Source organism: Strongyloides ratti (genome assembly GCF_001040885.1).
Source record: "Strongyloides ratti genome assembly S_ratti_ED321, chromosome : 2".
NCBI lineage: Eukaryota > Metazoa > Nematoda > Chromadorea > Rhabditida > Strongyloididae > Strongyloides > Strongyloides ratti.
This window is the reverse complement of record NC_037308.1, coordinates 13470562-13491842: the sequence shown is the minus strand read 5'-3', so window position 1 is coordinate 13491842 and position 21281 is coordinate 13470562. Positions and strand designations below refer to the sequence as shown.

The following is a 21281-nucleotide window of genomic DNA, read 5'->3' as shown; positions in this document are numbered from 1 at the left end:
TATAATGAATCTTGAGGAATTATTTCATAAAATTGTTGAAGGTGAAAGAGAGAAGTATATTAATGATAGCAATGAAAAGGATAATAAACTAGAAGAAATTAAAAGTATATTTAATAGTAGTAAATTAAAGTTTGTCATTACTTTTGCTTCTTATATATCACCTTCACAACTTGAATTATTTCATTATAAATCTGATGGAACATTAGAAGATAACTCTTATATAACAAGACTACAAATAGCATATGGGAGAAGTAAAAAAAATATAGAAACAGATGTTAAATTGAAAAATGATCGTTGGATGATGTTCGAAGAGTTGTTTAAAAATTCTGATTTTTTTACCGACAAGAGAATGCGTGAAAGAGATCCCCAATTATATGATACAATGATAGGTAATTATCTTAATGATAAAGAGAAAGAGGAATTAAAACCAAACTTAATTAATAGTGGTTTTTCCGGAGTTATGCAACAATTCGTAGACTCAGAGAGAATTAGTAAAAGAAAACATCAAAGTAATGATAATATTATGAAGGTAAATAATCTTTATTAATCTTTATGTTAATTAGTTTCATTTTAGTTATATGAGGAAGTTGTTATAAAAGGTAATATTAAACTATTGGATAATGAGGATATCATAGAAGAGGAGAAAGAAGATGAGAAAAACTCTAACAAAGAGTTTTTAAGAAATGAATTTTTAAATATTATGAAACAAAGATTTATTAATGGCGAGGATAGTCAATTTTTTGACTATGATTCATACAAAATTAAAGATAAAAAAAAGTTTAATGATATAATGGAGAGAGATCTTGAAGATTCTTACTTTGATGAAGATTAATTTTAAAATATTTTTGTTCGTTTTATTATTATAAATATAATTATCATATTTTGATATTAATTAAAGATTGTTTTTTAATTTTAGGTGTCTAAAAGTTTTATATTTAGAACTAATATGACTATTACTAACAATAGAACAGAAATGGCATCGTCACCAGAAGCTATTACTACACCAAATCCATCTGAAGATGGAAGAAAAAAATGGTACTATTGTGGTAATGATCAAGTTATATATGGACCGTATACTTCAAACGATATGAGGGTTTGGACTGAAAATGGGTACATAGGAGAGTATGTAATGATACGAGGAGAAGATGATCTTCATTTTCATAGGCTTATGGACTATAGACGTGCATTAAATGGTGATGTAAGTTTAAAATAAATAGAAAATTTTATATTTTAAAAATGCACTTTTATCGACATTTTTTTTTAATAAAAATGTAATTGTATCCAGTGTATTTAGTGCTAAAACATTATATTTCCTCTAAGGAATATGTATATGGACTATAATAAAGGGCCCAGATATTGAGAATGTTAAATGTCTTGGGTAGTTTTGATATGTCCTACAGTATTAAAAATTCTCATTTATCGATATTTTAATTTATAAATAGTAGTTTATTTTTATTTTTTAGTGCCCATTTAAATGTGACATCTCATCATTTGAATCTATTCAACAACCAAACCATAATAATCAAAATTTTAATAATCATGACATATTACCATCAGGAGATGGTTTTGATTATAATGAAAGACTTAATAATGTTGTTTTTATTTCTCATACTGGTGGATCACCATTTTATCATCCTACCATTCCACCACATATGATTTCATATAATCCAATTCCAGTTATTTCTCCTCAATTAACCAATCCATTAAGAATGATAAATAATCCATCTTCTTATGGAATGGAAATTAATAATATTCAAGGTAAAAAAAACATTGTACTTTAGTAATGTAATATTTTTTTTTATATCTATAGGAAATACAATGGAGAATACAATTAATTATTCACCAACAAGTTCTGAAAATTTTGATGAAACAAATAATAATATGTCATTAACATTAGATGCCTCAACATCTACATCTGATGCTCCTTGGATTGATTGTGGAAAGATTAAAAATGTTCCTGTTACTGTTGACATAAGTACATCAACAGATGATTTGAAAAAAAGTTATTCTGATGTTGGTACACAAACGACGACAGAAATAAATGCCAAAACATTAACTGAGTTATTTGAAAATATGTTAGGTTTGAGGATACAAATAATCACAGACAACCAAGATGAATTATAAATTTTTTTGTGCTTATAAAAACAGAAATTTCTTCATTTTTAACTACACAATCATACATACTAATATTATAAATGAACTCGTAATTATTTTTTTATTATTATATTCTTTCAAATCATATTAAATCTAGTTTTAATTATTTTGTTTTTTTTTTTGTTTTTTATCAACTAAGTCTATATAATGATGCACGGGCATTAGGAGGAGTAGAAGACAACTATTTAAAGAAGAAAAAGTGAAATAATGGCAGTTATTTTTTTGGATAGATGAAATATTAAATCATAAATTGTATTTTTACTTAATTTATCATATATCTATTATTTTAATTAATATTTTTTTTAATAAAAGTTAATTAAATTATTTATGTTTTATTGAATTGAAGGATGAAATTATTTTTTTTCTTTTTTTACATCTAATAATTATTTTCTATGATGAAATCGTTAAGAATATCCTACTGAGATTCTTCCGGTAAAATATATATTGAGAAAATTATCTTGAAATTAAGGAGTAATTAACCTTAGTATCAATAATTAAGGAAGTAGAAATTATTAAAGTTGAAATAAATGAAAATAGACTAAATTTTGAAAGGATAATCTAAAAATTTGATATGATTCTGGTAAACATTTCAATTGTTTAATCTTATTTTAAATTAATAGGTTTCCAAGAAATAAATCATATTGAAGGAGGGAAAAACAAAAAATAGCACTAATTAAGGTATCAGGAAAAATGATAATAATAGCAAAAAATACATCTATTTGTATATTTGTAAATGTATGTATTTTTTTTTTAAATAATAGAAATACAAAATGAATACATAGGTATAGAAACTGATTGAAAAGAAAAATTACCAAACTGAAGAAAAGGAAGTTATGATAAATATTATATAAATAATAAGGAAAAAGTAGATCTTTTTGGTTATTTCCTGTTAAGTCATATGTTATATTTTATACCATATATATGTTATTTTTTTTTTTTTATTTAAAAGAAGTAATATTTTTTGATATAAACATGTACTCTAATTATAAAAAAGTACTTTTAATTTCCACATATACTTTTAACTTCAAACACAAAAAAGGGTGGGATATTTAAAAAGGGAGAAAAGATGTAGTTTTTATTAAATGATATTTTTGTTATGTAGAAAAGATATATATACTATCCTGTATAAAAATGTCATTTATTTTTATAATTAATTTTTTACTTATTTATATATATATATATATAATATTTTAAAAATATACGTAAACATTTTGGGGTCCCTAACTGTATATGATATATGATGAGTAAAAAATAATTTATCATATATAAGTTATTGTGATTATCATTGAAAGATTAATGATATATAGAGAAAATTTTTATTCTCATTTTATGGATAAAAATATAAAGGGTTATCTTTTGTTAGAAGGTTCCTGTCTCTTATTCTATGAAATAAGGGGGAGAAGAAAATAATGTGTGTTAAAAAGAATCATAAAAATGATCCATTTTATTAGATTAGTCAGTCACATTTTGATAGTTGTCCTTAAATTATATCATCTGCTTTTATCAATATTTAGAATATAATTTTAAATAAGATAACTGTAGAATAGTCTGTGATGAGAAATTAATGCCTTAAAGAAATTATATATATATATATATATATTTTTTTTTTATTTGATGAAAAAAGAAGTAAAATGTCAGTTTGATTGTTTTATAGTTTCTGATACCATGAAATATTACTTCATTTTTCTTATCTTTTATATCCATCATTTTTTTTTTTTCAATATCTTTATATTTTGTAATAAAAACAAATAAGCTATAGTTTTATATTTAACTTTTTTGTAGTCTATTTCCCAAAGTAGCTAATATTTTTTTTTAAATTTATTTATTTTAAATATCTTATATATGCATAGGTTATTATTACCAAATATATATTAAATTATTTATTTCTTTTCTCGTCATTCCAAAGTACACGTAATATATTATTAATTTTATTCTTATTAATGATTTAAGTATAATAAAATCATTACTCAATAGGATATAAGAAAAGCTAACTAAAAGAATAAGATACTTATTTTAAATTTAATGATAATTATTTTAACATTAATGGGATATATTACTTCTTGTTCTTCTTTCTTATCTCTTTATTTTAATTTTACTTCAACATGTCATTTAACATAAAATCATAAACAGCTGTAAGAGTGTTAAATAATATTCCTTAATCAGTTATAAAATGATTTAATAATGATAATAAATATGTATATATTTTTTGTCTATAATGATAATATTATTATCATATTTATGTTAACAAATAATTTTTAATTTTTATTTTTACCTAATCTTGGAAATAAAAAAAAAATAAAATAAATTAATTTAAATGGTAAAAAAAAAGAAATAATTAATGAGATAAATAAAAATATCTTTTACTTTCCAATGTATAAATATATATATATAATAATATTTAAATTTTCATAACAAACTACCTTTTTTTCTTTACTAATAATTTTTTCCTTTTTTTTGTAATAAAAAAAAAATAACAAGACATAAAATGTTATATTCTTAAAAGTATTACTTTATTTTTTGACAATCAAAAAGATGATTAAATAGAAAAAAAAATTATACCATTACTACCATTTATTATTAAAATTTTCACTTAATTACCTCAATAAATTTTAATGCCACTTTAATTTTCTTTTTTGACATTTATAAATGAATATTTATTAAAAGTATACATACAATTGTTTACGATTAATATAATGACAACATTTTTCAACATTAATTTCTTTTAAAAATTATATACATATGCTTTTTTTATATTAATTTTTAAATATTAAAAATAAAGAGTTTTATAATTTATTTTCTATAAATTTATTCACGAATCATTAGATTTTTTAAAGGGCAATCTATGTGTGATTAAATTATTTACTAAATTATTAAGTGAATAGTTAAAATATCGTATTTTAAATTTATATATAAAAAGTCTTTAAAAATATTTAAAAGTATTATTGAAAAAATTTAATACTCTTTTTTTTAAATTAATAACTTTTGTCGCTTTTTTTTTATTATATCTTTATTTAATAACTAAAGATTAGAAAAAGTTTAATAACTATAACATAACTTAAACATAAAAATTATAAATAAAGCTATGATTGTTTATGTTAATATTTTTTTTTTATTTTATTGCAAATTTTATATTAGTTGTAATATTATGTCAAACATTTATTAATGTTATTGAGAAAAAAAATATTATTTTTTTTTTGTAATATTCAAAAAAATAATTGTTTTAAATTTTTGAGTTTAAATAGTCTATTAAAAATAAAAAAATAAAGTTTTTTTTAAATGTAAATTTTTATCAAAAATAAAGAATATTTTTTAAATTTAATTACACGTAACATTTATTTGAATTATTTGATTATTATAGTAAGATTGTATATTGTTTATTATATCTCAAATTGTATATATTAAATTAAGGAAAAACAAAAAAAAATTATTTTATTAAATAATAATTTTTAGAATCCATTATTATTTTTTAAAATCTTTGTATATATATATATATATCTAAGTATACTAGTAATGTGAAATATTATTATGGTACAAATAATGGAGGATGGGTGGAATAGGAAAGGTCTTCTTCAGATACCTGGATTAAAATCATCAGCATCAACAAGTAGTATTGTTGGAATTTGTTCTATATGTAAAAGAAATATTGAAAGAAAAAATTTAGTTAGATTATCATATCAAAATAGTAAGTTAATTAATAATATATTTAAAATACAATTAATTTATACTTGTACTTTATTAAGCTAATGTTTCATTTTCCGCTAATTGCCTATCACCAACAACATCTAAAAGCAGTCAGTCAAATAAGTAAGTAATATTTTACATTTATTTCAAATATCATTAAAAAAAATTACCTTAATTTTCTAAAAGTTAATTTTATTGAAATATATTCAAATTAAATTATATTAAACTTCAAAAATATTGATATTATTGGTTTTTAGTATAAATTTATTCAATTAATTCCATTAAATAACCATTTAAATAATTTATTACCATATTATATATCCATTTAAAGGATAAATAAAAGGTGAAGTTCGTTCTTTGCCCTACACCCCTCCTAAAAAGCTGAATTTAAAAAAAAAAAAAATATTTTTTTAGATTATTTTAAAATAAAAATATAAAAATAAAACTTATTTTCTAATGAATGTTTCCAGAGGTATTAGTTGTGATTTAACAAATCAAAACAATGAAAAATCTTTATATATCAATTCAAACGGGAGAGTTCTGGTAAAAGGAGCTACTCTCGATGATGCTTCATCTCCAAGAGTATCGTAAGTTAGTACATTTTTTTTTTCTTTTTATAACTACAGTAAAATAGTTTATATTATATTTAAATAGATATTCTAAATTAAAAAAAAAAAAAAGTAAACAAGCTTTATTTTTATGTATATATTTAAAAATTTTTATTTATAATAATCAAAGTTTATTAGACTTTATACTGTGTACATATTGTAATTATTAATTTTCTAAAGTATACTAATAATAATATTTATTTTCTTAATATTTATTTTTTTTTTTTTATAACAAATAAAACTAGCATTATTTTCTTTTTTGTTCAAAGTAAAATTATGATTTCTATTATATTTTAACTTAACCAATTACATTATAAATAAAATATTTATTTAACTTAAAAAAAAGTTTTCACTTCACTAACCAAATGTAATTTTGATAAAATATTATATAGTTAATAAAAATATCTTTTAAGAATTATTGTCATATAAAATATATATTAAATTTTTTTTTTGTGTTTGTACCGCACAAAATTTTAACTTTATTTTGTAAAAATTTTTATCACATAATAAAACCAGCTTTAAAATTAAATTTTAATTTGTTACTATAATATATTTATTTTATTTTATTTTTTTTTTATAGAAGCGTCTCTTGTCAATGCCATACCATGCAAATGTCCCATAATAGTAATTGTGATTGGAGTATATCTCATGGAAATTTGATAGAATTGTCAAATAGGCTACATCCTCAAAGTAATCAGATAGCTCAAGTAAGTGAATTTGAATAAAAAAAAAATATTAAATTTCATGGCTAAAAATATTTTTATGTCTAGATAATTTAAGTTATGTGTTTATTATAATGGGGAAAACAAAATACGTTTGTTATAGAATAAAAATACTTTCACTATATTTAAGAAAATTATAATTAACATATAATTAATTAATGTTGATTGCTTAAAAAAGTATTTCATAAAATAAATACTCTAATTACAAACTTTTATGCTCTATGTTATGAATGAAAAAGTATAAATGCCTGCTTTTAAATAAAAATCTTTTTCAAAATAGGTATTTAAATATATGTTATTACGATAAAAATTAAGTTTTAAAAAGAATAACGCAATTTTAAAAATTGAAAATCACTTATTTTTTTTTATCTAAATTTATTTTAATAATTTTTGCTATATAAAATTTTTAAATAACTACGACAATAAAATTTTTTATCTTAGTATTTATTATGATATAGTATGACTTCTGCTAGGAGAAGTTTAACAGATAATAAAGGGGTTGATTCAGTATTAAGACCATTGGAGACAGGAAGACAAAGAGCTGATTCATTATTTGTCGTAAGTACCACATTTATATCTTTTTTATTTTTATTAATAAAATATAAATTAGATATAAAAAAAAATTTTTTTATATAAAATACATTTATTTTTCTTTTAATATATATCATAAAATTTTTATTTTAGGTTAGTTCCGATATCTTACGTGTTTCTGGGTACACTAATCAATATAGACATCTGTTATCAGGAAAAAGCAAACGTGACTCTGGTTCTGAAACTTATTTAAATCGTCAAAAATCTCTTGATTATGATGGTATGTTTTTTTTTTTTATAAACTTTTATAATATTTATTAAATTTTATAATATTAATAGTATAAAAAAAAAAAAATTTTTTTTTTTTAAATACCTATAATCTTTTAAAATAATGGAGAAGATTAGGTGTCATTTTCTCTAAGCATATATTTTTTCAAACTTTGATAAATTTGTACATATATTAAATATATATATATATAATATTTTTATATATAATATATATATAAAAATTCATCTCTATAACAGGTGGTATATTTTTATAAAAACTCATAGCATAGGATGTTGTGTTACTTATCTTCGGATTAGAAACTCTACACAATCTGTTGATTTAAGATATTATATATATAAGGGAAAATAATCTTTTATACACTACATTCATTTAAGAAAGTTTTTTCTTCTACTATATTATTCATATATTTTAAAATATTTTTTCGTTTTTCTTTATTTTTACCTGGAAACTTATAATATTATATAAGTAAATGAAGTTATAATTTACTTAATATAATTGTCGTTAGTTAAATATTATTATATAACATGTACATAATTTATTACTAGGATATGTTTTGTGATATATAAAATTTATACTGTAGTATATAAATTTGTGTTTTTTTTTTTCCCAGTACATATGTTAATGATATATATATAATATTATAATTATTTCGCTAAAACTATATACACATATATAAATATATATATGTATTATTATAATGAAACAATTTACTAAAAGTAAAAGTATGAAAAATGAAACATTTTGTGAGAATTCTAAAGTTTCATACTGGAATAAAACTATTGAAGATGAAAATATATTACAAAATGAATGTAAATGTATTTCTAGAAAAAATTCAATTTCTTCTGTAATATTATGTGATAAAAAAGATGAGGAACATCCTAATACTGCAATATTGTCATCTAATCCTACAGTATTGACTACTACTTTAATATCATCTAGATGTCAAAGTTCTAATACTATTAGAAGATCCTACTATTCACGAGCTCCAATGTTAAAATATTCTGATGAAGTTTGTAATCATAGATCTTTTGATATTTATCATCCAAAATATATTGTAAGACCATTAATTCCTACAAGATCTTTTTCACTTCATAAACATTATTATTGTCAGAGTCCTGATACATTTTTAAGAAGACCTTCTTTCAAAAGTCATTGTAAAAAATGTTGCCCCTATAGTAATAAACAACAATCTGTTAATATAAAATTACCCAATTGGTATGATAATCCTGTTCCAATAAACAATCTTCAGATGGAAGATACAAAGGGAAATTTAAAAAAATGTATAAAATTTGAAAAAAATATTTATTTTATAATTATTATATTAATTTTTTTTTTATAGATGAAAAAAAAAATGGTGAAGTACAGATAGAAGCATCAAATCAATTAGATCAAGATTCAATTGTTCGTGATACAGGCAAAGGTTCTATCATAACAAGAAAAGTGAAACGTCGAAAAAGTGGATATGGTATTGCTATTACAAGGTATTTTTTTTTTTCTATAAACAATTTTTTTATTTTAACATATTTTTCTTAGTTAAGTGTTTTATACTTAGATAAAAAAAAAACATAATTATTATAATTACTTTTAAAATTATAATATAAAAATCACATTTTTATTAAATTTTTATAATATAATATGAAAAATTTATCCCATTAAAAAATATATTTTTCTCAATACAATAATAATAATTGAGTAAATTTTTAATGTATTATTAAAAAAATATATATTTTTTTTTAAACATTGGTATTTACTTATCGTACTTTGAGAATATATATACTGAATATTTCAATTTTATATTTTATATATATATATATATATATATATATATATTATTTTTTAATTTGGAAAATTAAAAATATAAAAAATTAATGATTTATGATGGTAAATAGACATAAGTATTATTTAGTAAAAGCAACAAATTATACATAAATATATTTGAAATTTTATATAAAAAAAATATTATGGCAAAATATGATTTTATTTTTTTCTATTTACGAAAAAAAAAAATAACATTTTTATTTATCTTTTTAATTTTAACTAAAATTATTTTTTTTTATGGTTTCAGTGACAGTACAGCAAAAATGAGATTTCGTCATAGAAAATTATTATTTGAAAAAAGAAACCATGTTTGTGACTTAAGTTTAGCTTTAGCATTAGTTGGACTGGTATTAATTGTTATAGATTCGGAAATGACGGCATTAAATATCATTAGTAAAGTAAGTAGTATGTGTAATATTTTTTTTTTAATATTTTTTTTTATATATAGAATCATTTGATATCATATGCACTTCGAGCTGGTTGTGTACTTTCAACATTTTTTTTACTAATATCATTAATAACTTATCATCGAATAGAAGTTCACTTAGCTCTAATAGATAGTGGTGCTGATGATTGGAGAGTTGCTTTAACAACAGAAAGAATTATTAAATTGGGAATTGAACTTATTGTCTGTGCATGTTGCCCTTTTCCTGGTTTGTTTAAATAATAATTAACAATTTATTTTTTTGTAATATATCAAATTTATAGGAAGTGGAACAATACGATGGCCTCATATTTCACCAATAGATAGAAATGTAACAATGGTTCAAGTTCCAACTGATGTTGTCCTTTCTGTTCCAATGTTTTTACGGGCATATCTTCTTTGTAGATTTATGGTACTTCATAGTAAACAATTTCAGGATGCTGCAACAAGATCAATTGCTGCATTAAATAGAATATCAATGGATTTTAGATTTGTCATTAAAACTATGATGGCTAATCATCCTCTTCGTGTTTTAGTTGTTTTTACCTGTGCATATTGGACTTGCATGTCATGGATGTTTACGCAATGTGAAAGGTATAATAACATAGATTCGGGACACGAACATCATTACTTAAATTCACTTTGGTTTATTATGGTTACCTTTATGTCAATAGGATATGGTGATATTGTACCTACAACATATTGTGGTAGAATGTTATCAATTACTACTGGAATTGTTGGTGCTGGTGTTTCATCAGCTCTCATTGCTGTAATATCACGTAAATTAGAATTAAGTCGAGCTGAGAAACATGTTAATAATTTTATGGCTGATTCAAAATTAACTAATCAACGTAAAAATGCTGCAGCATCAGTCTTACAACAAACTTGGTTTATTCATAAATATCAGAAAGGACTTTCTAAAGGTGATGATTTAAGATTACGTCATCATCAAAGAAAATTTCTTCAATCAATTAATGAATTTAGAAAAATTAAATGGGATCAAAGAAAATTACAGGAAAAAGGTAATTCATTATTAGATGTTGGAAAGTTACATAGTGAGATGCATGAAACATTATGGGAGATGCATCGAGCACAAGATCAATTTATTTCTCAAATTGATATGTTAACGCAAAAAGTTGCCGAACTTCAAGTAACAATAATAAAACAAATAGAAAGTCAAAAAAATAAAAAAACAGATATAAAATGTGATGATACAAAATTAGTTGTTCCAGAAACATCAGCTGCATATTGCATGACAAATTCTGTAACAACACCAGATTGTTCAAGAACATCAAGTATTAATGGATCTCCAAATATTATTCATCGTGTACATTCTCATCCATATATTCAAATGGAAGCTTCAATGTTAAGTGATAATATTGTGTCAAATTCACAAAATAACATAGAACCGATGGTTGTGGAAGTTGATGAAACTGGAGAAACAACATCACTTCTCCAGTAGTATTGTTTTTTGAAAGTTAATTCGGGTCTATAATGAGAAATATATATATATATAATTTTATATTTTACTCTTTATAAATCAATTACAAATTTCATTAAAAAAAATTTTTTTTTATTATTTTTTTTTTATATATTATTTAATTTTACTTTTAACATTTAACAGACTAATAATACCAAACAATAAAATAAAAATTGTAATTAATTTAAAATTTCTATGATAAATTAAAGTTTAACCATTCTCGATAAAAAAAAAGATAAGTATAATATTACGGAATTCAATGATAACAGAATTATATTTATACATTGGGTTATATATTCAATTTATATATTTACCATTTTTATGATAAATATGATAGGAAAAATATTAATATTTATTTTCCCACTAATTTCATTATTATCTTGTGCAGCTACATTTAAATATGAGAAAAGAATAAATTCTCATCCAGAAAAAGTACGTTAATATTAAAACATGTTTTTAAAATATTTTTTTTTTTTTTTTTATAAAAATAGTTTTTAAATGCTATTCAAAAATTTGCACATAATGATGAAACAAAAGGTTTAGCATGTACAACATGTACAGTTGTTGTTGATACTCTACAAAAAATGATTGAAAATGGAAAAACTGATAATGAAATTGAGAATTTTTTAATTAAAACATGTAAAGATTTACAAATTGAACAAGATTATGTTTGTAATCAATTTATACATCAATTTGCTGATGAATTTATTTTTGTTTTATCAAATGCTATTGTTACACCAGGTGAAATTTGTGGAGCTTTTATTAAAGATTGTGGTGTATCAGAAAATCCATTAAATGATTTATGGCCATTTAATGTTCCAGGAAATAAACCAGCTGTAAAACCATGGCCAAAAGTAACTAAACCACAATCTAAATTACGTGTTCTTCATTTAACAGATATTCATATTGATAGAAATTATACAGAAGGGTCTGAAGCTAATTGTGGATATAATAAATTAATAAATACAGATGCTTTTTGTTGTAGAAATTATCCAGGTGATAATGATGAAGCAAATGTTAGAACTGTAAGAAAGGAAGGAAGTGTTAAAGCTGGTTATTGGGGGTCACCATTTAAATGTGATATACCATATAGAACATTTATAAATGCAATGGAACATATTTCTAAAAATGATAAATTTGATTATATTATTGTTACTGGTGATTTAGAATCTCATGATATTTGGGATTATACTAGAGCAAGAACAATGACAAATGTATTAAATATTACTTCAGTTTTAAATGAATATTTTCCACATACACCAATATATCAAGCTACTGGTAATCATGAAGGTGTTCCAATGGATTCTATGGGTGCACATACAATGCCTGAATACCAAAAACGTGGACCAACATGGTTATATAATACATTTGCTCAAGCATGGAAAAGAGATTTACCATCATCAACACAAAGTGGAATCAAATATAGAGCAAGTTATTCTTTTAAACCATTTAGTAAATTAAAAATTATTTCATTAAATACAGTGTATTGTTCACAAATGAATTTTTATAATTATTTAAATCAATCTGATCCAGATGGTACATTAGAATGGTTGTCACAAGAATTATTAGATTCTGAATCTAATGGAGAAAAAGTACATATTATAAGTCATATTCCACCAGGTGTTACATATTGCCTTAAAGGATGGTCATTTAATTTTTATAAACTTGTTGAACGTTTTGAAAATACAATTGCTTTTCTTGGTATGGGTCATACACATAAAGATCATTTTGAAGTATATTATGAAAATGCAAATGTTAAAGGTCGTCCAATTAATGTAAATTGGGTTGCTCCAAGTTTGACAACATTTGCTGATTCAAATCCATCTTATAGAGTTTACGAATTTGATGGAAATTACCATGGAAGTTCTTTCACAGTTCTTGAAGCTGAAACTTATTATACTGATATATCTAAAGCAACAGAATCTTCACCACCTGTATGGGAACTTGAATATAAATTTACAGAAGAATATGGTATGAAAGATTTATCACCAGATTCATTTAATAAATTAATTACAAAATTAGCTAATGATGAAAATTTATTTAATAAGTTTTATACTAACTATCATCGTAAAGAAACATCATGTAGTTTAGTATGTAGAACTAAAATGATATGCTCATTGAAATCAGCAAGAAGTTACGATTCATCAACATTTTGCTCATAATTTCTTTAAAAACTTAAATACATACATATTATTTTATAAGTTATCTATATTACTGTTAAACAAATAATTAAACTTTTCATTGAAATGTTTTGATTATTTTCTAAGTTATTCTTTTTTATTCTGTTTTTTTTTTGATTCAATTGACATTATGATAAAGATACAGGATGCTTGATAATATGTATCAATTTTAATGCATATAAGTAAATGTATCATTTAAAAAAAAACATTATTTTGTGATAATGAGAGTTTTAATTACTCTATTATTTTGTTGTATATTTTTATTTCACCAAACATGTTGTAGCGTGGTATCTAGAAATTTAAAAGAAGATAAAAAAGTTTCAGAAAATGTAATTATTCATTTATTTTTTTTTTAATAAAGTAATATTTAGATCACTAAAAGCATTGAAGATATTTTGAAAAATAATAGAGAAAAAAATTGGATTGAATGTATAGTATGTAGAGTAGTTGTTGATAAAATTCAAACATTAATAGAAAATGGAAAAACTGATGAAGAGGTTGAGAGTGTACTAATACAAATTTGCCGATTATTAAATGTAGAAAATTATTATATTTGTGATCATATTATCCATCGATTTGCCAATGAGGTTGTTTTTGTTTTATCAAATGCTATTGTTACACCATCTGAAGTTTGTGGAGCTTTTATTAAAGATTGTGGAGTATCAGAAAATCCATTTAATGATATGTGGTCAATTAAAATTCCTGGTAATAAACCAACTGTTAAACCATGGCCTATTGTAAAAAATCCACAATCAAAACTTCGTGTTCTCCATTTAACAGATATTCATATTGATACAAATTATACAATAGGATCTGAGGCTAATTGTGATATAGGAAAACTTTTTAATACTTATACATTTTGTTGTAGAATTTATCCATCTAATGATAATACTACAAAACTATCAAATATTCGTGTTCCTGCTGGATATTGGGGATCTCCATATGATTGTGATATACCATATAGAACATTTATAAATGCAATGGAACATATTTCTAAAAATGATAAATTTGATTACATTATTGTTACTGGTGATTTAGAAGCTCATGATGTTTGGGATTATAGTAGAGCAAAAACAATGACAAACATTTTAAATATAACATCTATACTTCAAGAATATTTTCCACATACACCGATATATCAAGCTACTGGTAATCATGAAGGTGTTCCAATGGATTCTATGGGTCCTCATACAATGCCTGAATATCAAAAACGTGGACCAACATGGTTATATAATACATTTGCTCAAGCATGGAAAAGAGATTTACCACCATCAACACAAAGCGGAATTAAATATAGAGCAAGTTACTCTTTTAAACCATTTAATAAATTAAAAATTATTTCATTAAATACAGTGTACTGTTCAGTTTATAATTTTTATATTTATATAAATCAAACTGATCCTGATGGTACTCTAGAATGGTTATCACAAGAATTATTAGATTCTGAATCTAAAGGTGAAAAGGTACATATAATAAGTCATATTCCTCCTGGTGTTACATATTGCCTTAAAGGATGGTCATTTAATTTTTATAAATTAGTAAATCGTTTTGAAAATACTATTGCATTCATAGGGATGGGACATACTCACCAAGATCAATTTGAAGTTTATTATGACACTTCTTCAAGTAAAAAAAGACCAACACATGTTAATTGGATTGCTCCAAGTTTAACAACATTCTCTTTTTGTAATCCTGGTTATCGTGTATATGAATTTGATGGAAATTATGAAGGTAGTACTTTTACTGTTTTAGAAGCTGAAACTTATTATACAAATATTTCTGAAGCAACACAATTAAATTCACCTGTATGGAAACTTGAATATAAATTTACTGAAGAATATAATATGCCAAATTTGTCACCTGAATCTTTTAACGATCTTATTAAACGTATTGAAAATAATCAAACTTTATTTGATAAGTATTATTTTAATTATTATAGAAATTATGTAAAATGTGATGAAGAATGTAAAAAAAATGCTATTTGTGATATGAAATCTGCTCGATCATTTGATTCAAAATCATTCTGTTAATTATTTACTAATGAGAATATATTTTTAACGGTATGTTTATTGAGTTATTTTTTATAAATAAATAAACATGTTTGTATTATTATAAACATATTACTGTAGGAAAATTTTAACTCTTTTAAGCAAATTATATAAATAAAATTATATTTTCAAGAACTTTAAAAATATGTGATTTTCTATGAATATTAGTAATTTATATCTTATGAACTTTCTTAAAAATTAGAACAAATAATAGACTATTTATCTCAACAATCTTCTTGTTCTAATAAACATATCAAAAATTTTATTATCTCTATTGAATAAAAGAAAATATTATCTTATTAAAATATAAAATCAATCAACTGTAAAGTATTTAATAATAATTTAAATACTGTTAATATAACAAACTTTGAAAAAAGAGAAGTCTCTATATATAAAATGTGTATTGATATTTTGATAAGGCCAACACAATTAAGAATGGAAATTAAACCCAAAAATCAACAAAAATAATATATAATTTAATACTTCAATTCTGTTTATTAAAAAATATTTTATATCTATTTATTTTGCTAAATGATACCATTAAAATATATTTCAATGAATATTATTACCATGAAAATGATAATGTTTATAAATATTGTTTTAGAATTTTTAAATGATGAAGATCGAATCTAAAAAAAAAAAATATTTTAAAAATATAAATAAACATACATATGAATGACGTTGGTGTGATTTTTTTTTAAATGCTACAGGATTTTCAGTTATATAATCTTTCATTCCATTACAATAATGCCCATTACAGAAACAATACTCTGCTTTCATATTAATTCCATTAACTCTTTTATTATGAATTTTACACAATCTTTCATCTTCAACATCTATTTTATTCTTCCAATATGTTGTTTGGCAATCTCTTAAAATACCATATGAAACAATTTTTCCTTTTCTATCAATTCCTGTGGCATTTAATATTAGACATGGTCCATCACAAGTGACAATTTCATGCTTTGCTAAGTCATTTTTACATTTATTATCTGCCTGCCCTGACATTCCATTTTGTATAGGCATATACCTTTCCCAATACTAATAATATAAAATATTAATAAAATTTTTTAAAAAAAAATATATTAAAAAATTTTACTTACAATTATCATATGTTCACTGGCACATTGAAAACATTTATTTGAAGATAAAACATTATTAATATTATTTAGTAAAAATAAAAAATAAACCAAAATCATAGTTTTTAACCAAGATTTTAAATTGAAGTTACATTAAAATAATTTTGATTACAAAAAAAAACAACAGTTTTTTAACAATAAAACTTAAAAATAAGATATTAATAAAAAAAAAACATATGTTTCTTATAATAATAGTATAGAAAAAAAAAAAACAAAATCAAATATATATATAAATAGATGCCATAACCTTTTTAGGAGGGAGAAATAAGAATGTAATGTGATGTAACATTAAATTATATACAATAACAAAATGATCATCTCCATTTTGATGGTATGATTGAAGAAAAAGAAGATATTACTGAACTATTGGATAGTACTATATTGAAAATGAGTTGTTGTATTGTATAGCGATAAAATTGAATGATGTGCTATTTACAGTTTTACAAATATATTTATTAAAATGAAAGAGTAAGAAAATTTTGTTAACTCTAACTCTATTTTAAATAACTTATTTTATAAATCAATTGTAATATGTGTATCATTTGATTAATGAGTTTTGTTTCATTAATTTTTATGATTATTATTTTACAAGGATTTCTGATTATTTATTTTTTTTTTTTAATTAATGTTTTTATGACTTTGTTAGTATTATAAAAATTTAATTTTTAATTATTTATTACATAAATAAATAATAGAAATAAAGAAAATATTTTTGATTAAATATATTTTTCTTAATTACATCTCTGGGCAATTTAATATCATGAAGACATATTATAGGATATCAAAAAATATATGATAAAATATGAATTTAAACCCAAATTATAATCCTATGACTATGATATAATATGTCATTGAAACATTTTAATAATTTCTCTTTTGTCTAAAAATGATTAATAGAATAAAAGACATTCTTTTTGATAAGAATAGTTTGTTGAAGTATAATTTACAAATATTACAGTAACTAATTTTTATACTATAAAATTTAACTTATTCTTAGTTCTCAATTTAGTGACTTCAAAAGTATAATTTTATGAAAATCTTTTTACCAGTGATTTATGTATTATATTTTAATATTAATCTTTAAATAAAATTGTAATATTGTTATTTTAAAATAAGTTATAAATTTTTTTTTCTCTATCAAATACCTTTTTGAAATCTTTCTCATAGGAACAATATTTCAAGAATTTTTGTTTTTTCCAGATCATATACTAATTTAGTGATTTATAGTTAATATTATTTAAAGTTCTTTTTTTCTATAGTTTTTTAAGAAATAAACAAAATATCATAATTAAAATATATTTTGTTTTAATGATAAATTTTCTGAATAATTTTTTATTCACATAAAAGATTTCACTCAAATGAAAATTTATTTTACAAAAAATGTATTTTTTACATTTTTGGAAACATATCTATGTGAAAATAAAATTTATATTCAAAAAAATTTTGTTATTCATTAACAGTAAAAATTTTTTTTTTTAAAAAAAAGTTTTTTAAATGTGAGAAAATCAAAAGAAAAATTCTATGAAACTCAAATTTCTCCTATATTACATAAGATATAAACTTTATTCCAATTATCGTGACACGTTTAAATAACGTATATTAAAAGTATCATATAACGTAGTAATAATAGTAAACATTTTTTGTTTATAATAAATTTGAATGTTAATTATCACATTATATATAGTATTAATTTGAAACTTTTCTTATAATTATTTTCCTCTTCTAGAAATAAAAAAAAGAGAGGTAAGACGATGGCTGATCCTGTTGCAGATTTCTTAGCTCGAGAACAAGATATGTTTGCAGACTTAGAAAGCCCAGTAGGACAACAACAACAACCTGTTTTTGGTAACGGTAAGAGTACAAAAATAATTTCCTAAAAAAAAAACAATTTTTTAAAATAGGTTATTTGTTAAAATATATGTTTTCTATTTTTTTTTATCAATCCTCTTTGATTTATCGAATTAGATATAGAGATTTAATTTGTTGAGACGTGCATTTAACAAAATAAAATATAGACACCAAACATATACATATTTGGTCATCATTATATATTTTCTACCTAATTTATAAATTTCATTTTATATAATATTTTTCTAAGCTATAATTATGTCTGATGGATCATTTGTAATTAGTAATAAAAATTTATAATTACTATATTAATAATTCTTTTTTATTATTTTTTTTTATAGCTGATGAAGCTGACTTTGATGGTTTTGATGTTGCTAATGGTAACAATGGCGGTAATGGTAATAGAATATTAGTTGATAATCATGATCTTTTTAATAATCCACCTGACTTTAATACAGATGTTCCTCCTGTAGATAGTGGTGTTGACTTACAAGGCCTGGTACCAACTAATCTAGTAACACCAACATTGTCATTAAGATCAAATGCTAGTGGTACATCACTAGACTTCTCAACAATTCAACCTGTTTTTAATAGATTTCAAGAAGAACCTGAAACATTAAAAAAATGGAGAGAAGAAAATGAAAAAAATATAGTAGAAAAAGATAAAGTAGAAGCAACAAAAAAAGAAGAATGGAAAGCTAGTGGTAAAAGAGAACTTGAAAGTTGGTATGCTGAAAGAGAGGTCAAGTTAGAGGCTGTTAAGAAAGCGAATAGGTAATTATATAAATACATGTATTATCCTAATAAAGATATATATAATTTTATAGAGAACATGAAGCAGCTTTGGTAAAAAGTAGTAGCTCCTCACCAAGTGATGATAAAACTCCAGATTGGAAGAAAATTGCATCTCTTTGTGATATGTCGTACAAGTCTGCTCGTGACCTTTCAAGAATGAGAGAACTTATCACTTCTATGTAAAAGATAAAAATTTATATATCATATAATGTCATGTTTTTTTTGTACTTTTTAAATATATTTTTGTGTAGAATTAAATATTACATATAATCGATTTTTTTTTTTTAATTTCTTTTTTTTATATATAAAAATATTTATAAATATAAAATAATTTTTTTAGGTAACTATTATTACTATTAAATGGGGTTATGACAGAATCTATTGCATATAGTCCACGTTTTATAAACATTCTTGAATCTCAAGATGAGATAATTGAAGAATTAATGAAAGAACTTGAGATGTGTAAAAAAGAATTAGTTGTAAAAAGTGGAGGAACCAAAAAAAAAGGTGAAATTCTTAAAAAAGAAATATTAAAAGAAGGTATTATTAGTGATATTCAAAGAAAGATGGCTTTTGTCATGGATTTGGTTGATGATCTTCAAAATCAAAATATGAAATTAGAAAAAGATGTAGAAATTGTTAAACATAGTATTAAAGATGTAGATAAAATTAAAAGATTTGAGGGTATACTTGATGAAATGATAGTATTAAAAAAAGAAATTGAAATATTACGTGAAGAAATTAAGGTGAAAGAAAAATTTACTAAGCAAATAAGTGAAGAACTTCAACGACAGGAAGAAAAATTTGAAAATACAATAACAAAAATAAATAATGAACTTTATCAATATCACAATGATAATGAATTATTGAGAAGGAAAATTAGTGATCTTGAGAAAGAAAAAGAAATATTATTGAGTCGTTTACAAAGTATTGAAATTTATAATGAAACAATTGTAAATAAAAAACTTTTAGAACATGAAAAAGTGGAAGAAGATGATTTTAAAAAATTAATTGAAGATCAAAAAACTTTAATAGAATCATTAAAAAAAGAGAATGAAGTAATTTATGATAAAATGAGAAATATGGATGAAGCGTTTCAGTAAGTTTATTTTTTTTATTATTCCATCTATCAAATACCAATAATATATTTTTTTTTACTTTAATTTCTAGATCTAAAGTTGGTAAATTAAGAAAGGATAAAAAAAATCTTAAACTTTTATTAAAAAGACATTTTAATGAGAATTTGGATGAATAAATTAATCAAGTTAAATTATATTCCAATTATTTTTATGTCATATAGGTCATATATATATTGATATATATAAATGAATACAATACATAAAAACTTTTTGGTGGCAATAAAAAGTATTATAAAAATTTATCATTATACCTTTATATTAGTTAATAAAATGTTTGTAACATTTTACTACTTGACCATTATAAACAAGTTCACATTGCGTATATTAATCTTTATTGGCATTTTTATTGCCATTAATTAAAAAAAAATTATTTTTTTCTATCTTAAATAAAAACAGGATATAACTAAACGTTTTTTTTTAAATAT

The 21281-nt window shown here is 21.9% G+C and overlaps 8 protein-coding genes across 8 annotated transcripts; 7 read left to right on the top strand and 1 right to left on the bottom strand.

Moving 5' to 3' along the window:
* Positions 1-4: 4 nt before the first annotated feature.
* On the top strand, positions 5-832 carry SRAE_2000430200 (Protein of unknown function DUF2052, coiled-coil family-containing protein; the record flags this gene model as incomplete). The annotated part of the gene is made up of 2 exons (XM_024643156.1): positions 5-529; positions 575-832. The coding sequence occupies 2 exons, from the start codon at positions 5-7 to the stop codon at positions 830-832; spliced, it is 783 nt and encodes a 260-aa protein (XP_024508854.1).
* Positions 833-946: 114 nt separating this feature from the next.
* Positions 947-5624, top strand: SRAE_2000430100 (GYF domain-containing protein; the record flags this gene model as incomplete). The annotated part of the gene is made up of 4 exons (XM_024643155.1): positions 947-1198; positions 1464-1758; positions 1811-2080; positions 5605-5624. 4 exons carry the CDS (start codon positions 947-949, stop codon positions 5622-5624), a joined length of 837 nt encoding a protein of 278 aa, XP_024508853.1.
* Positions 5625-5691: 67 nt separating this feature from the next.
* Positions 5692-11689, top strand: SRAE_2000430000 (Calmodulin-binding domain and Two pore domain potassium channel domain and Potassium channel, calcium-activated, SK family-containing protein; the record flags this gene model as incomplete). Its single annotated transcript, XM_024643154.1, has 10 exons — positions 5692-5836; positions 5895-5958; positions 6306-6422; positions 7024-7150; positions 7850-7976; positions 8744-9265; positions 9325-9466; positions 10051-10201; positions 10252-10456; positions 10512-11689. 10 exons carry the CDS (start codon positions 5692-5694, stop codon positions 11687-11689), a joined length of 2778 nt encoding a protein of 925 aa, XP_024508852.1.
* A 348-nt stretch (positions 11690-12037) lies between these two features.
* On the top strand, positions 12038-13869 carry SRAE_2000429900 (Sphingomyelin phosphodiesterase; the record flags this gene model as incomplete). Its single annotated transcript, XM_024643153.1, has 2 exons — positions 12038-12139; positions 12199-13869. The coding sequence occupies 2 exons, from the start codon at positions 12038-12040 to the stop codon at positions 13867-13869; spliced, it is 1773 nt and encodes a 590-aa protein (XP_024508851.1).
* A 239-nt stretch (positions 13870-14108) lies between these two features.
* SRAE_2000429800 (Sphingomyelin phosphodiesterase) lies at positions 14109-15917 on the top strand (the record flags this gene model as incomplete). The annotated part of the gene is made up of 2 exons (XM_024643151.1): positions 14109-14216; positions 14259-15917. The coding sequence occupies 2 exons, from the start codon at positions 14109-14111 to the stop codon at positions 15915-15917; spliced, it is 1767 nt and encodes a 588-aa protein (XP_024508850.1).
* A 545-nt stretch (positions 15918-16462) lies between these two features.
* Positions 16463-17134, bottom strand: SRAE_2000429700 (Hypothetical protein; the record flags this gene model as incomplete). Its single annotated transcript, XM_024643150.1, has 3 exons — positions 16463-16564; positions 16605-16976; positions 17039-17134. 3 exons carry the CDS (start codon positions 17132-17134, stop codon positions 16463-16465), a joined length of 570 nt encoding a protein of 189 aa, XP_024508849.1.
* A 400-nt stretch (positions 17135-17534) lies between these two features.
* SRAE_2000429600 (Clathrin light chain) lies at positions 17535-20061 on the top strand (the record flags this gene model as incomplete). The annotated part of the gene is made up of 7 exons (XM_024643149.1): positions 17535-17542; positions 18801-18925; positions 19173-19205; positions 19264-19320; positions 19381-19696; positions 19750-19896; positions 20058-20061. The coding sequence occupies 7 exons, from the start codon at positions 17535-17537 to the stop codon at positions 20059-20061; spliced, it is 690 nt and encodes a 229-aa protein (XP_024508848.1).
* Positions 20062-20085: 24 nt separating this feature from the next.
* On the top strand, positions 20086-20972 carry SRAE_2000429500 (Hypothetical protein; the record flags this gene model as incomplete). Its single annotated transcript, XM_024643148.1, has 2 exons — positions 20086-20816; positions 20888-20972. The coding sequence occupies 2 exons, from the start codon at positions 20086-20088 to the stop codon at positions 20970-20972; spliced, it is 816 nt and encodes a 271-aa protein (XP_024508847.1).
* Between the last annotated feature and the right edge of the window lie 309 nt (positions 20973-21281).